The sequence below is a fragment of the Rhinolophus sinicus genome, linkage group LG01, assembly GCF_036562045.2.
Source record: "Rhinolophus sinicus isolate RSC01 linkage group LG01, ASM3656204v1, whole genome shotgun sequence".
NCBI lineage: Eukaryota > Metazoa > Chordata > Mammalia > Chiroptera > Rhinolophidae > Rhinolophus > Rhinolophus sinicus.
Genome location: NC_133751.1, coordinates 6866561 through 6882361, shown reverse-complemented (window position 1 = coordinate 6882361; position 15801 = coordinate 6866561). Strand labels below are relative to the sequence as shown.

At 44.8% G+C, this 15801-nt stretch overlaps 1 protein-coding gene across 2 annotated transcripts in view; it reads right to left on the bottom strand.

Annotated features, from left to right (window-relative positions):
- VPS26C (VPS26 endosomal protein sorting factor C) overlaps positions 1-15801 on the bottom strand; it is a 37863-nt gene that overhangs the window by 6918 nt on the left and 15144 nt on the right. The window contains exons 2-6 of one of the 2 annotated variants that reach the window (XM_019730313.2): positions 13927-14070; positions 12652-12801; positions 6584-6664; positions 3771-3845; positions 213-363 (exon numbers count right to left, since the gene is read on the bottom strand). In XM_019730313.2, coding sequence (XP_019585872.1) covers positions 213-363; positions 3771-3845; positions 6584-6664; positions 12652-12801; positions 13927-14070 — 601 coding nt within the window. The remainder of the gene's footprint in view (positions 1-212; positions 364-3770; positions 3846-6583; positions 6665-12651; positions 12802-13926; positions 14071-15801) is intronic. The other variant, XM_074325436.1, reaches the window with a different exon arrangement.

The following is a 15801-nucleotide window of genomic DNA, read 5'->3' as shown; positions in this document are numbered from 1 at the left end:
AACAAGCTGGTCAACAGATGCTTAGTGATATGACCGTCAGCAGCGACGCACACACCCACTTCTCCCGTTTGCTCTGCAGGATCCTTGAGAGTTCCCTGCCCTCCACTTGTCCCTGTCCTCAGGCACACGTTTAGGGGAACCCAGTGGCGTGCTCTCACGCTGCTGCTGCCACGCGTGTTAACCGCCGCCCCCAGCCCGCACAGGGCCCCTACCACAGGTCTCCACGCGGACCAGCTGCAGCTCTATGCTTTTGATGGCGGCCTCCGAACTCTCCACCACCAGCTCTCCCGTTAGTGGCTGTGTGATGACACAGTTGGTCGAGTTGAGATGTCCTCTAATGAGAAATTTGGGGAGCAAGGCTCTCTGAAAGAAAACAAAAACAAAAACATCAGGATTGGAAGGTGCCAGGGGAATCTGCTTGGTAGTCACTTTGGTACAAATAAAAACTGAAAACAAAGTTGGATAAGTTTTATAAATGCTCCTGGCACCCTGTTTTACAACATCAAGGAGAAGGTGCAATAATACTTTCGTCTTCTGTCAACTTAATTAGCAGACTGAACTTCCAAGCACTCTCTAGAGATACACTGTCCCCAGCGCTGTCCGGACAGAATGGGGGGCTGTCTCAGAATCACCCTAACTGCCCAGATCACATTGCAAAGCACTTTCTTACCAAGGAAGTGACATAAAAATGTCTGAGGAAGTACAGAAGGATAACCAGTCACCAAAAAAAGGGAGATTTTAAAAAGATAACCAAATTTAAAATGTTCCAAATAATAAAATTTTGGAAAGTCAAGACATTTATTTCAAGGAAACTTAAAGAGAACAGTGTTCTTTAATGCCTGCTATAAGCCTATGGACCTTTGCGTCCCAGTTACTGAAGCTACTTCAGAGTTTAGAACACCACTGTCCAACCAAGAGACAATGCAAGCCACAAATGTGCACCACGGGTGTAATTTACATTGTTCTAGTAGCCACATTTTTAAAAGTAAAAGGAAACAGGTAAAATTAACCAGTATGTCCAAAATACTGTCACTTCCACATATAATAAATATTAAAAGAAATATGTGTATTTACATTCTCTTTTTCATACTGAGTCTTGAAATCCAAACCTTATACTACAGCTCATTTCAGTTCAGACCAGCCTCATCTCAAGTGTCAGAGGTCACTCAGGCTGTCCGGTGGCCAGCCTACCGGACAGCTAGGGGGCTCTGTATCCGGTGGCCCCGAGGGCAGAGAGCTCTAAAAAACTCTTAAATCAAGACAGTTCTAAAAATAACTAGAAGTAGAAGAAGCTCTTTGTTTAGAAAAATAAGAAGCAGTAGCAGTCTGCATTAAAACTCTTTTAGGGAACTGAAGAAAAAGGAAACTCTCAATGTCCAGCTAAAGATACTCGCTACATATCACCTCTCCTCCCACTGACGTGATGTTAACACATACAAATACAAACCACGCTATCCTAGCAGAGCTACGGGGAACGCCACCCAGAGGCCACTGCGGTGAAGCAGTTCTGTGCGACTCAAGTGGATGGACAGTGACGTCACAAGGGTTAAGGGGACTGCGTCCCCCAGCTGGCAGGGAGCTCTGGGAGCCAGCGTTCCCAGCAGGCCTTGGGCACAGCACCTATGAGATCAGACGCGGGGGCCCAGGGAAGGGGCAGTTGGAAGGCACTCGCAGGTAATGTGTCAGAGGGTGGTGAAACTGGCTGTATGTGGCCTCCGGAGTTACCGCTTGCCCCAGGCTGGCACTGCAGCTTCCCTCAAGGGGGACTTCCCACCAAGGAGACTCCCAAAGCAGGCTGGGGCAGGGCAAGTGTCCCAAGTCATTTATGGCCCCAGCACAGGAGCCCCTAGACGCAGAGGACAAGCTACCTGCACACCCTAAAGGAAAGCCCAGAGGGTCGAATGCCACCCCCCCAGGACAACACCAGAAGCAAAGGTCCTCTGGTCAGAGTGTGTGTTTATAATCAGAAGAACTGACTGGCATTTGGGCTAAGGATAGAGAGTCTAGTGAACAAGACCACACATTTTAGATCCTCATTTATAAATATAAACTGACGACCAAGAATCAACAAACATCTGAGAAAAATAAAAGCAAGAAAAAGAGGCACACACTCTATAAACCAACCCCCCCAAGAAACAGCATCAATATAGGAGACAGAGACGAAGGACACTGCATCTGTAATAGAACATGGGGCTATCCTGAAAAAGGAACTGAGCTTAGAAATGAATCACATTGTTGTTGAATAAGCATTTCGATAGAAGAGCTAAATACTAACTGAAGAGCAAATCAGTGAGCTGGAAGTCTGAGCCTCTAAGAAATGACAGAGAAGTTCACAGGGCCGAAGGAAGGTTCAGTCTTCAGAATGAAAGAGGCCACCAAATTCCAGGCAGTGACTAAAAGAAGAGTCAAACCTGGGCAAGTGTTTTGAAATTTTAGAGCACTACGGATGGGGAGATGTTGGATGTTTTGGGGGGGTAAAGGTGTAAGAGAGGGGGAGAAACAGATCAGCTCACACAAATTTGAGAATCAGATTGTCATCAGTATCCTGGGCTCTAGAAAACTAGGAAGCTAGTTTCAAAGTTCTAAAGGCAAATTATATTAGAGCTAGAATTTTCTACCTAGACTAGGATTCATGAGTGAGAGCAAAGTAAGATATTTTTCAGACACATAAGGATTTAAGTTTACTCCTCACCCTTTCTGAAAGAATGACTCTAGGATGTATTCCAGCTAAACAAAAAATAAATTGAAGAAAGAAGAAAACAAGTGAGAATAGTGAGCAGTGACCGTGGTAAAACTTAACAGTTAAGGCTAAATAAATAATGTGACTGTGGTATCTTAGGCAACTATTAAGAAATGGTTTCTAAGCCACTAAACGCTTAACACTGAGTAAAATAAAACTGATGACAAGCTGAACTTCCATTTCAGACAATTTCAACAAGAAATATAAACTTATTCTAAAACTTAAGAGAAAATGGGGCTAAGTGGGATACAAGTAGATAATTTTCTGGCTGAACAATGGAGGCTAGGGGAAGAAGCAGGGCAGGGGGAGGTCTCAGCAGTACAAGTCCGGGCCAATCTCGACCCACCTGCTTTCCCTACATGCTTCCAATCAAGGTTCAAATTCCTGTGAGAGAAAAATCTTATTGGCCCATTGGGGTTATGTGCTTTCCAGAAACTGCAGAAGGCAGAGATGGTAAATGGACTTTCAGAAAGGCTGCCTTCCATACAGCCCTACCCCAGCTGTGGCTCCTGAGGGATGAGGCCACGGTCCTCGTGTGCCGCAGTCCTCCCACAAGGTCACTCGTGTGCCCCAGTCCTCCCACAAGGTCACTCGTGTACCCCAGTCCTCCCACAAGGTCACTCATGTGCCCCAGTCCTCCCAAACTTGATTTTGACCGACTCTGACCAGTGAGGTCCAGAGAGCAGAATGCAAGCAAGGAAGAAAAGCCACATCCACGTGGCCAAGCGTAGGCGGTGGCTAGCAAAGAGAAATAAAGGGGGTGCGGCCACCACTACAGGTAGTGGTGGCGACTGGGGCAGGGAAGAGGGTCTCTGACCACAGTGCAATAAAACTGGGAGAAGATAAAAAAAATCTAAGTAGTTACTGAGTTTAAAAAGAAATCAAAATGGGAAATACAGATTATTTTGGGTACAACAATAATGCGGAATTTCCTCTTGATACCCAAACACAGAACAATCAGGCAACAGTCCATCATGGGATCCAGTTACTAAGAAAATATGCCTGGCATTTGGTGTAGGGAACACGTTACCTCTTTGACATTCTGCAAGGTTTCAGGTGTAATAGTGAAGTCCACGGGACTCGGAGTCAGTTTCCCCTTCTGAGGCTAAAACATGAGGTAAAACCAAAGTCAGTCGCTAGAGGTGAGGGCTCAGAGATCAAACTTCTTCCCTTTTTAGAGAAACAAAGGGCAGCATAATGAACCAGAAAGAATGTGGTACTAAAAGGCAGGACACTTGGGTTCTAAACGCAGTTCTACCAGAAAACACTATTGTGTTCTCCCATGACTCAGTTTCTTCATCTGTAAAATGAGGGGATAAACTTCTTAATCTCTAAGATCCCTTTCAGGGCCAGAATTTGAAAATTAGACTTAAGAAACAGAGTAGGATTACTGGGAGATATTTTAAACTTCTCTCTCAGAGCTAACACTGGGGTATCTGCACTGTGCCACTCAACAGACACGATGACCTCATGGGGTGCTATCACTGCTATCACTGTCACTGGTCCCACTTCACGGATGAGGACAGTGAGCAAAGAGAGCTTCAATGCTTTGCTCAATCAAGTGGCAGGGCCGAGATGCAAACCTGGGCAGTCTGGCTCCAGCACCCATGCTGTCACCCACTCAGCCGTACACCTGTCTACCTGGAAGAATCGCTCCTGTAAAATAACTGTGTTACCGTGATTAATGACAAGTGATTATCTCCACGTTACTGAGCTGAAGGACCCATCAATGCAGCCAGGACCCCAACGCCAGTGACTCCCGGAGGGGCAGGAGAGCATGTGGAGAAAGGCACTGACCAATTGGCCATGTCTACTGGTTTACCAAAAGCTTATTCAAGCTTATTCTAGGGAATATTCTTCTTTTATTAATAGGTTCATGACCATATTCTTTAGTGAATATATTCTTCCTCACAGAACAGAAAGGAATATTTAACTTGTCAAGACAGTGTGGTTTGGCCTTCTCATGAAATAGCTACAGAGAACACAATTCTCGAAGGTGGCCTGTTGACACACGGCCGGGGGCAGGCAGAGGCCCGACCTCTGTGCCAGGGCCGCCAGCCCTTAGGGGACCTGGGGGAGGGCTCTGCAGTCACGAGCTGACCTAGCTCTGGGCAGGGTGCTTATTTGGGCTCATTCTTCCCAAAGTTGAAGGCCCTTTTTATTCAGGACATAAGAATGTATGTGAAAATACCTGAAAGGAATTTTTCAAGAACATTGTGTGACTGCAAAATATTAGCAGTGGTTATGTGGCCTCCTCCCTCGGGAGCCACAGCTGGGGCAGAGCTGTATGGAAGGCAGCCTTTCAGAAAGGCCATTTACCATCTTTGCCTTCTTTTTTAGGAAATAATCTATATTTTTAAAAATTTTGTTTTGCTTCAATTTGAAGACACTTGATGAAAAAAAGGGAAAATATCCATCTAAATAACGTAATTTCAATAAAGAAGTATTTTAACATTTTACATAAATTTATGTGATGTGTTTTATCAATAAAAAGGGCACTTAAACACTGTGATTATTAAAAATGTATAAAGAGGGAAACTACAAATGTTGGAGCTCCTAAAAAGTCACAAAAATGATGCCCATAAAGGATAGTAGTGATTTTGCCCATCTTACTCATGAGAGATTTGTCTTATAGTTTTACTTAATCATCACTAAGGTACCCGTGGACATTTCATAATAGTGTAAAAGAAATGCAATTGCAAATTTTCCACGAAAATTAAGCTGCAACACGAGGTGGCTGTGGAAAAGCCCCCGTTTATTGTGGCTCGTGGTGAAGACTTGCTGGAGGCCCTCAGGGCCACCGTTCCGGGTCATCCCGGGTGGGTGCCCGGCTGCAGCCCAGGTGGGGGTTGTGTGTGCCCTGGAACCGCTGCCAGCCACCACGTCCGGGCGCCACTGTTTGTGCCTCCAGGAGCCCCCATTGGCTGACTCCTGTCCCTGAGCTGCTGGGAATCAAACTGAAGCCAGATGTGCCACAGGGTGAGGACGCAGCTCAAGGAGGGAATCAGACAACTACAGACCCAGGAAAGGGGGGACCGGACCAGCCCGGAACCAGCGTGAGCACAGGGCAGGGAAGGCCCTGGGATGGCAGCCGCCTCTGGGAGCTGCTGGGAGACGGGACCTGGCGAGGCCTGACACACGCAGGGGAATCCAGGGCTGTGGGCAGGAGTGTCTGTCACCATGTGTCACACTGAGGGCAGGTGCTGCCAGTCACTGCTGGCTTCCGCATGGTGACCGAGGAATAGCACCAGTTGGGGAGCAGAGGACCCCCGCCACCCGCCCGCTGAAAATTCATGCGGAGTCACCTGGTTGGGGGGTGAGGGGAAACCCGATTCCCTAAGTTGACACGTGAAAGGAACTTTTTAAGAACACTGTGTCACTGCAAAATATTAGCAGTGGCTGTTAGGAGAGGCCCCGAGTGTGTGCGCTGCCTGCCAAGAATGTAAGGCCTGACCATTCCTGCCCCGGGCGGCCGTCTCTGAGCTGCTTGCCGTGGCAGCCCTGAGGGGTGAGGTGACCGCCTCCCGGATGAAAGGCAAGCTTGCTCGCTGCTGCTAAGAGGTGGGTCCCGGCTGCTGCTCCCAGCTGAGGCACACACCACCTCAGGTTCAGTGTCATTGGGGCACATGGCATCACTCCGGGGGACCCTGGGCCCAGGGGAGTGACGCCCAGGCTGATGTTCATGCTGCTGGACGTGCCAGAATAAGGTCCCTCGTCTCCGACCGGGGAGCTTCGTGTCTGTGAGCAGCCAGGAGAAAGTACGGGCTAACACGAGCTGGGACGCAGGGTGAAAGCTCACAGACGGGCCCTATTATTTAGCACCAGGCCCCCAAGGTAGCTTACGGCAGAGTGAACGATGAATTCGCAGGTCTTTGTTAAGTCCTTGGCCAAGAGAGACCGTTTCATGTCACAGCGCAGGGTGTACTAGACGGAAAAGTTGGAGAAGAAAACGTCATTTTGGTGATTTGCTTTCATCTTGGAATTACATTCAAAGAGACAAATAAGTCAATATCTTAGGGAAACTTTGTTCAATTAATGTGATATATGCAATTAATATACATAACATAGGGAGTTAATGCTCAAAATAAAGGCATTTCTATAAAAACACAGAGCACACTCTAAAGTTACTCCTCGGCCTATTCCCACAGCCATCCCGTAGCTGGACCCACGGACTGTGGGTGCAGAGTCTTACTGTCACTCAGAAAGACCAGAGTGACAGAGCAGAAGGGGCCTGCACTGAGACGCAGATGTGCATATCCACTTACTGTGTGAGCCCAGACAAATGACACAACTTCTCTGAGCTTCAGCTTCCTGCTCTGTGCCATGGGGACACTACCACCCACCTCCAGTGAGGACAAAATGAGGTCATGTGTGACGAGTACTCAGTTCAGGGCCTGGCACACAGCAGCTCTCGGTAAATGGCAGCTATTTTGTAGTAAGGGTGGAAACCATGCAGCAAGGACTGGACGCCCCTGGCACAGCGTCCAGCACTTCACAGGCTGACCTGGGACAATCGGGTGGCTCTCTGCTTGCTCGCTCTCCCTCACTGAGAGCTCTGCGGGCGTCTGCTTTGCTGAAGACAAGTCATGTAGGAACCACAGTCAGAGCCCCAGGACTCTGGAGCGTCTTAAAACTAGTGCTTACATTTTAACCTTAAGGAGGAATAAAAAAGGGAGTCTTTTTCGATTTTTTTCTTTTGGAAAATGCAAAACTATACAGAAGTAAAGAGCAGAGTAAAACCAAGCCCTACAAATTCATCAGCGTCCAGAGTGGTCAGCTCATGGCTCATCTCACTTCACTCTTCTTCCTCTCAGCCCTCCCCGGGCTGCCAACACACAGGTGTATCCTGCGTGCAAACAAAGGCGACAGGAAAGGAGTGGAGTATCACACTTGATCTTAACGTAGCCATATCCAATTTCTCTGCTGTCCTGTGCTGTTTTTCTGGACTGGCCACTCCTGGTGCACTTGCTGCGAGAGGGGCCCTGTTCTCCCGAGGGGCAGCCTCACCGTGAGGGGCCACTGAGCTGATGGCGGCTGGGCCCTGGGACTGCTGCCCGACCCTGCCTGTGGGCTGAGAGACTAGGGACAAACAGCTGCCGCATGGTCACCGCCTTAATCAGCATTGAAAAACAAATCACACACACTATGTTTAATAAAGTTAGCTGTTATTTTCATCATCCAGGAAAAACTTCAGAATTATGTTAAAAATGACTTGTAGAACTGGGACTGGATGCCGAGTTGACTCAAGAAGCTACAGGACTGGGAACGACCTCTCCGTGTTAAATGAGAAGTTACTAATTTAAGGTGCTACTGGGAGATTAAAACATTTTTTAAAAAAAGACTCATCCCTCGTCTGCAAGGATCTTTTTTTATTTTTTTAAATTTTATTTACTTGTTTTTAGTTGCATAATAGTTTATACATATAATAAATAGAATCTCCTTCTATTTAGACAAATCATTCAGCAATATACCATCTTATAGATTTCTCATGTGATTGAACTACTGTTCTTAATTATCTTCTAAATGTCAGGCACCGTGCTAAGTGCTAGGGATACAAAGGGAAAAGAGATTTTCTTTATGTACATATTCTATATTGAGATTTCAGTCTGGTATCCCAACCAGACAAGCTCAGTGAGGGCTGGTACCCTATACATACGTATATGTGTGTATGTCTGTATATATACATGTGCATGTCTGTCTGTATAACATACACATTTGGGCACATGTCTGTATATAGGTATATATTACTACATATGCATGGATAACATACGTATGCACACATGCCTGCACATGTGTGTACCATCTCCTCCTGTGTATCCCACACGCTGTCTAGAATGGGCAACACGTATTTTGATCTAGTTCTTTTCCCAGCTGGAACTTCCCCTTCCTAATTTTCAGGTTCAGGGGTTTGGCAGGGGCTGACCTCTCACGACCCCATCTGGGGGCAGAAGTGACCGGCTGGCAAGGACTGCTGCTGGGATTATGGGAAGGAATTCCTTCTGCCAGGGTTGCCAGCCCAGTAGACTGTGAGCCTGCAGCCGCTCGTTGGCAGCCAGTTTTTCCATGGCAAGGCAGGCGCCTGCCTGAGAATGGGGCCTGCACAGAAGAAAGCCGAGCTGGAGGCAGGCCTGGCACCTGGCCTGGCCTACACACAGCCTGGAAATGCTAGTTCTGTGATCTAATATCCCTTATTTTTGCGAAGTCAGTTTGAGTTGGAGTTCTGTAATTTGCAAATGAAAGGGTACAAATAACAGGCATCAACTTTTAGTCACTAAATGTTTTTTAAGTGTGAAAGCAATAATTAATATAAGTGGTGATAAGTGGGGAGGAGGAGGGGAGAAAGAGGAGAAAACACTGATGTTATGTTCTAGGAACTGTGTTACGTCCTTTTAGATGTACTATCTCAATTCTAACAATACAAATGTAAGAACTGTCAGGGTAATATCAGGCTAGTCACCATGAATTCATTTATTCGGCCATGCAGCAAATACGCACTTGGCACATTGCGGTGCCAGGCATCGTGCTAACTAAGCACTTCACACCAACACCTCATTAACCCCAGGAGCAGTCAGAGAAGGCTGCTGGGGTCACAGAGGGGGAACGGAATTTACACCTGCCTGTTGCCAAAGCCCACACTCAGAATCCTTACGCAGGACTGTAATTCAAGCTCAGGTGTGTCTGATGCAAAGCCCTGGATCTTCTCACTTTATTGCGATCGCTCCCAGTTACTAAAGAGTGACCCAGGCGGTATGAGCTCCAGGAGGCAAGAGGGCGTCAGGATGACCAGACGCGAGCAGGGCACCAAAAGGAGGTGCAAGATTTGGTCTTTTCCGACTGTCGGTAAACATGTCAATAAGAATGAAGAAAGAAGACACTTGTCCATAGATTTAAACCGTCGCCTAGAAAGGGTATTTTTAACTGTGAAGAAGGATGAAGAGCATCTCTATAAAGTAATTCTGAACACAGTTTCAGCAGACAGGTTGGTTCTGCTATATTTGTGTTATAGTATAAAACCTTGCTAGTATGGCCACAAGAGATCCTTGTATGCACTGCCTAATAATAAAGACGAGAAAGGAACGCAATGTGACTGAAAAGAATGAGAGCAAATACCATCAAAGCCCCACCCCCCCACGGCCAGGAAGGAGCAAGTAACCCAGCCCTGCAAGCTGGGCATTCGATACTGGCTACATTTTAAATCCTTTATTCTGTCTTAGGATTTTTACTCTTTTTACACTATGTTACTGTAACACAATTCAAATTGTAAATGTAAAATTTCTTTGCGCCTATATAATTTGAGAAAATGTTATTTGGGTGGAACAACGACCCTTTTCCATCCAAAGCAATGCACTCGTGACTCTTGAGAGTAAGTTAGTGAGCAACGGGCACAAAGAATGCTGACGCCCTGTGGCCATACTCTGAGGCCACGATGTGTGACCACAGTGGTCACACTTGCTGGGTGGTACGGACTCTCCTGTAAAACATGGAGGCTGGAAAAAGACCTGTCTAGAAATTGGATGAATGAATGAATGAATTGATGAATGAAAAAGATTCAAAAAACCATAATTCTACTTCTCTCAAGAAGTGTATTTCCCCAAAAAAGCAATCACAAATTTGAATATGAATTGGTAATTAAATGCTATTTGAGAATTTTTGTTCACTCTGATAGGTGTGCAAATGTTAACTGTAGTTATGAAAGAAGGAGAATGCCCCTATTTTTTTGGAGATGTATATAATGAACTATTTTGAGATGAAGTGTCAACTAACTCTGAAATGACTCAGAAAAAATAAATACAGATAAAAAAAGATGGAAAAATTCTAATAAATGTTGATTCTAGGTGATAAGTATAAGGATGATAAGCTCTTATAAATCTGAGGTTAAGAAGAAATCTCTTGGGCCGGCCCAGTGGCTCAGGTGGTTGGAGCTCCGTGCTCCTAACTCCGAAGGCGGCCAGTTTGATTCCCACATGGGCCAGCGCCCCCTGCAACTAAGTGCTGAGGCACCTTGAGCTGAGTTGCCTCCCAGATGGCTCAGTTGGTTGGAGTGCGTCCTCTCAACCACAAGGTTGCCGGTTTGACTCCTGCAAGGGATGGTGGGCTGTGCCCCCTGCAACTAGAAAACGGCAACTGGACCTGGAGCTGAGCTGCACTAAGATTGAACAGACAACAACTTGACTTGGAAAATAAAGTCCTGGAAGTACACACTGTTCCCCAATAAAATCTTTAAAAAAAAAAAAAAAGAAGAAGAACAAATCTCTTCATTTTTAACAATTTGTGATAATTTGGGGAGGTTACAACAGAATTCAAAGTTGTAAGAAGTTAACCCTCAAACGGTAAGGGCTGCTGAGCAAAATAAAGGGGGGTAGTACTTGCCTTACTAAAGAATTTGCCACATGTTAACTCTCCTTTTGCATTTAAACTAGTTTCCAATTTACATAACTAGGCTGGAACACAAGTACACAGTTTTGTATGTGTATCTGTGTATCTTCCTTGGCAATACTTGGAAAAGGATGAAATTACCAATTTTATTTTACATAAATTAATCTTTTAACAGATAGACATAGGAGAAAGTGACAAGAAGTATGACCACTGAAAATCTGATGTTATTCTATTCAGTTTCTAATGAACATATGCTTACATTATTAAATAAACAGTACTAAAGAACTACTACTGTGTGCGTAAAGCAAGTTGACATCAATTCTGGAAAAAGAATAAAAATAGTTTTTAAAATGAAATGTTCAAGATACTTTGAGTCTTGCTAAAAAGCCATTTTTCATTTACTTCCTTTCATGGTGAAAGAACTCCCAACCCAGAAAGCTGGTTGGAGGACTCACGTCTACACACCAGCCGTCTATATGGCCATGCACGCAGCCTCTTAGGATCTAAATGTTTATCCAGTCATAACTATTACTTCCTAGGGGTTTTCCAAAGCCTTGCGTCTACATTTTGCCTGAAACAGGTGCATCAATAAAACAGGATGAGGACCGTTTTTTTCCTTCACAGAAGAAACAAATTGCAGTAGACGACATCGTACTACATGTGTTTCTTCTTGACAGATCTTTTAGGCAATTCATAAAACTCACGTACAGTTTAGTTAAGCTCTCACAAGTGTTTTGAGGATTTTTATTTTAAAACTGCTATATTTTAAGCAGGGGAATGGTCTCTACTAAGAGCAAATGATCAGCTAAAACTTAATTAGTAAATCAAAAAAATTCCTAACTTTCAACCCTCTTGCACATACGTAAGACAAAATAGTTTTGTCTCATTTAGCCAGAAGAACCACTGCAAGACTGGTCATCACAAAGGTACCTTTCTCTGTGCGGAATAAAGGAAAGGTTCGCTCTCGCTCTCGCTCTCACTCTCGCTCTCGCTCTCGCGCTGGGAGTGAGGACTCCAAGCTGCGCCTGAGACAACACTGCAAACTGTGAAGGACACCCTGGACTACAGAGGTAGACAGGAAGTCATAAATTCACTTTCTCCTCATTTACAAGGTTTGTTCAATAAAGAATACAAGCCTATGTTAAAGTAGTAGCCTTTGGGTATCAGACAAAGAGATACTTATACGTACAAAACAGGCAAGTAAGTGCGGGTACCAGAGAGAAGTGAGGGCCTATCTATTACAAACAATACAAGCACACTTCACAGCATCAGTGTGGCCTGAACAGAGCCCAGAAGAAACAAAGGCATGTTTAAGAAGTTACAGCGTGGGTCCTCAGACCAAAAACAATGGTCAGATGTAAAATGTGTCCCTCGGGGCAAAATGAGAAATCAGTATAGAACATTCATGGGAGAGCTCAGCAATAAATGCAGTAGTAAATTCTTAGGTCCATCTATTAATTTTCAGTGGAAGAAAGACCACGCTGTTTCCCAGAAGAAAGTTAGGAAGAACCACTGCGCGGGGCTCGGAAACTCACCTGAATGTTGACAAACACGCCGTGGTATGTCTCATACAGAACTTTGTTACCCTTCACATGCAGAGGAAATTCAAAAGGAATTTCTGTTTTGCCACTGGGGAATTTTCCTGGCTTCACCATTTCGATGGTGCTGTTGATAATCTGGATGGGCTGTAATGAGAAACACGCTCAGTCCACCACACGCACTCTCAGACGCACCTTCCAACCACTGTGTCTCTTACTCGTCTCCTGAAGACACCGCGGCCCTGGATGCCACCATCCTGGTGTCAGGCCAGCACAGTGCCGCGTCTGGAGATGAGCAGGGTCGGCTCAAGTCTGTGGCACAATGACACCTTGTTTACAGTACTGGACACTTAGGTGTTTGGTGCACAGGAGGAAGTGAACTGCTGTCTCAGTCAACGGCCCTAACAGCCATCCCGCAGGCTCCCGTCTTCAGGACGGAGCAGCAGATGGGGTACAGGAAATCAGGGCTCCTCCCGCCCAGCCTGTGCTCCTCTGGGCGCCGGGCCATGCGGCCCAGACACCCGCCTCCAGTCACATGGGACTTTCCTCCAGGGAAGATGACGGTACCAGCATTTGGCACCTGCCCAAAAGACAGGTGTGACACCTTCATTAGTTAGGGTGCTCTAAGCCTTCGTTTAGACTCACTCTGAGAAAACCCACAACTTTTGAAGAGAATCTCTAAGGACAAATGAAGGAAAATAAAAAATTGTGGAAAACAATTAGTCTGAATACTGTTCACAGCACTTCTTTCCTCGTAACTCTTTCCCCCTCAAAAAGGAGTTAGTATGTCGTTCAGGAAAAGGAAACTGTAAATACAGAAAAACAGCTTACCTTCTGGAACACAGAACTCCACCTCAAATGATAAAAGCATGGCCACTGCTCTATTAGCCTCTTCTCTGAGTGACAAAGCCAACAGCAGCCATGTACACGGTTACAGTAACAGTTCTGTTTTGGGGAAGCGAGTGCCAGAAGCCACAGGCGCACCTTCTCAGAAGAGCTCTGGGCTCTGCAATGGCTGAAATGAGCCCACTTACAGTTCTCCTAATCCTACCTAACAGGAATAGCAACACGCAGGCTTTCAATAACAGGAGCTATTCAGAATCAACACATCTACTTTGTCAGTTTGATTAGTAAGTACAAAAAACATGATATACCTTGCAAAATAACACTATACTTGCAAAATAATGACAACAATAATAAAGCCAGACAGCAAGTAACCACTACCACAAACATTTCAATAATGAACTAAAGATGCAGCCTGAGCATTCTTACCTTAACTGAGTTATAGAAAGCTTCGAACACACCCACGCTCTTGGCACTGAGCTGGAGGTTCACAGTTCCCTCCACTGTCAAAGTGACGCCCTGGTGCTGGGTCGAATCCTTCCCAGAGATGACCACCACTCCTGAGAGCATTTCCTAGGAGAGGAGACAGCCACCCATCAAATTAGCAGGTCTCTTCATTCACTGTTCATTAGCAAAGTAACTCTCCTTCACAATCTATTCGTTCAAAGATGCACATTCATTGAGCACTTACTACAGACCAGATACCTGGAGGCCAGGGTGGAGAAGACATGCTCCCTGGGGGCCAGATGGCCACTGATAATTACAGGGCAGGCTGGACGCACACAGATGGGGAGTGGGCAAGGAATCTCATCCCATCTCGGCTTCCAGACACATCTCCATTCCTGGCTGGGAGGTCCCAACAAACGTCTGATTTCAAGAGGGCAAAAGAGAAGGGCCGGGGGGCAAAGTCAGACTCACAGCCACATTACACACAACCATCGTGATGATCTCTTCAGAAGGAATGCAACGCAATTAAACCCTTTTTTTTAGATTCTTTCTCAAGTATGCTGACTAAAATGACTACACATTTCCAAGTTCAGGCATAATTTAACACAACTTTAGCCTGGTGCCCTATCTGCCCAGAAAGCCTCACTGGAGACATGCAGAGGTTATCAATACAACACATAAGGGCAACATAGCACTTTCACTACAGACCTTCCTCAGTACCACCATGTAAACATCCAAGTCTCAATTCCCCTGGTTCATAAAGCATTTACTGTGTTTTCCCCAAAATAAGACCTAGTTGGACAATCAGCTCTAATGCGTCTTACGAAGCAAAAATTAATGTTAAGACCCATTATATTATACCCGGTATTATATTATATATTATATTATAATAAATTAGACCCGGTATTGTATTATATTATAAGACCTGGTCTTATAGCAAAATAATTTTTGCTCCAAAAGAGACATTAGAGCTGATTGTCCAGCTAGGTCTTATTTTCGGGGAAACATGGTAAAGATTTCACATAGGACCATCTATTCATTTATCTAAAGATAATTACTGAGTAAGAGAATTGGACGTTAACTACATTCTTCCAAAGATGGCAGTTTCTTTGTCGCCACAGAACCTGATGGTCTCAATCTGCTGTGGGGGTGGGGTGAGGTGGGGTTTTGGGGTGAGAGGAAAAGGAAGTTGAGGAGATTAAATAGCATCAACCAGAGGGGAAAGAAGATCCACAATAAAAACAAAACATGTTTCTGAAATGACCTTCAGAAGTATAGCATGACTGCTGTCAAATGGTAATATGATGGCAGAAAATCCTTGACAACAAAACCAAAAACAAAAAAAGAGCAAAAATTTTAAATGGCCTGCAGATCAAAGCATTAAAAAAAATTCTCTCATTGGTGTTTAAATCTGTTTACCTTTTATTTCCTCTAGTCATCTAACGAAAAAACTCTTACCAAGTTCTCATGTTATATGGAATTTTGGGAGCAGGGAATAAAAGATTCTGTGTCCCTTAAATTTTTGTTTTGTTTTGTTTCCCGCTCTCTATCCTAAAGCCCTGAAGTCTAACTTAAAACAAACACTATCATCTCCATTTTAAGCAGTTCAAGGAGTAGAACTCATTTTGTTAACATAAAAAGCTCCTAAGTGAATATAAATGAAAATGCCTCTGAAATAATTTAACTTTTAATTAAAATTAATTCTATTAATTTTTGTATAGCCCAAACGAAATAGAAATTTAATTTTTTAAATTAAATTTACTGGGGTGACAATGGTTAGTAAAATTACATAGATTTCAAGTACGCATTTCTATAATTCATCATCTATATATCACATTGTGTGCTCACCACCCAGTC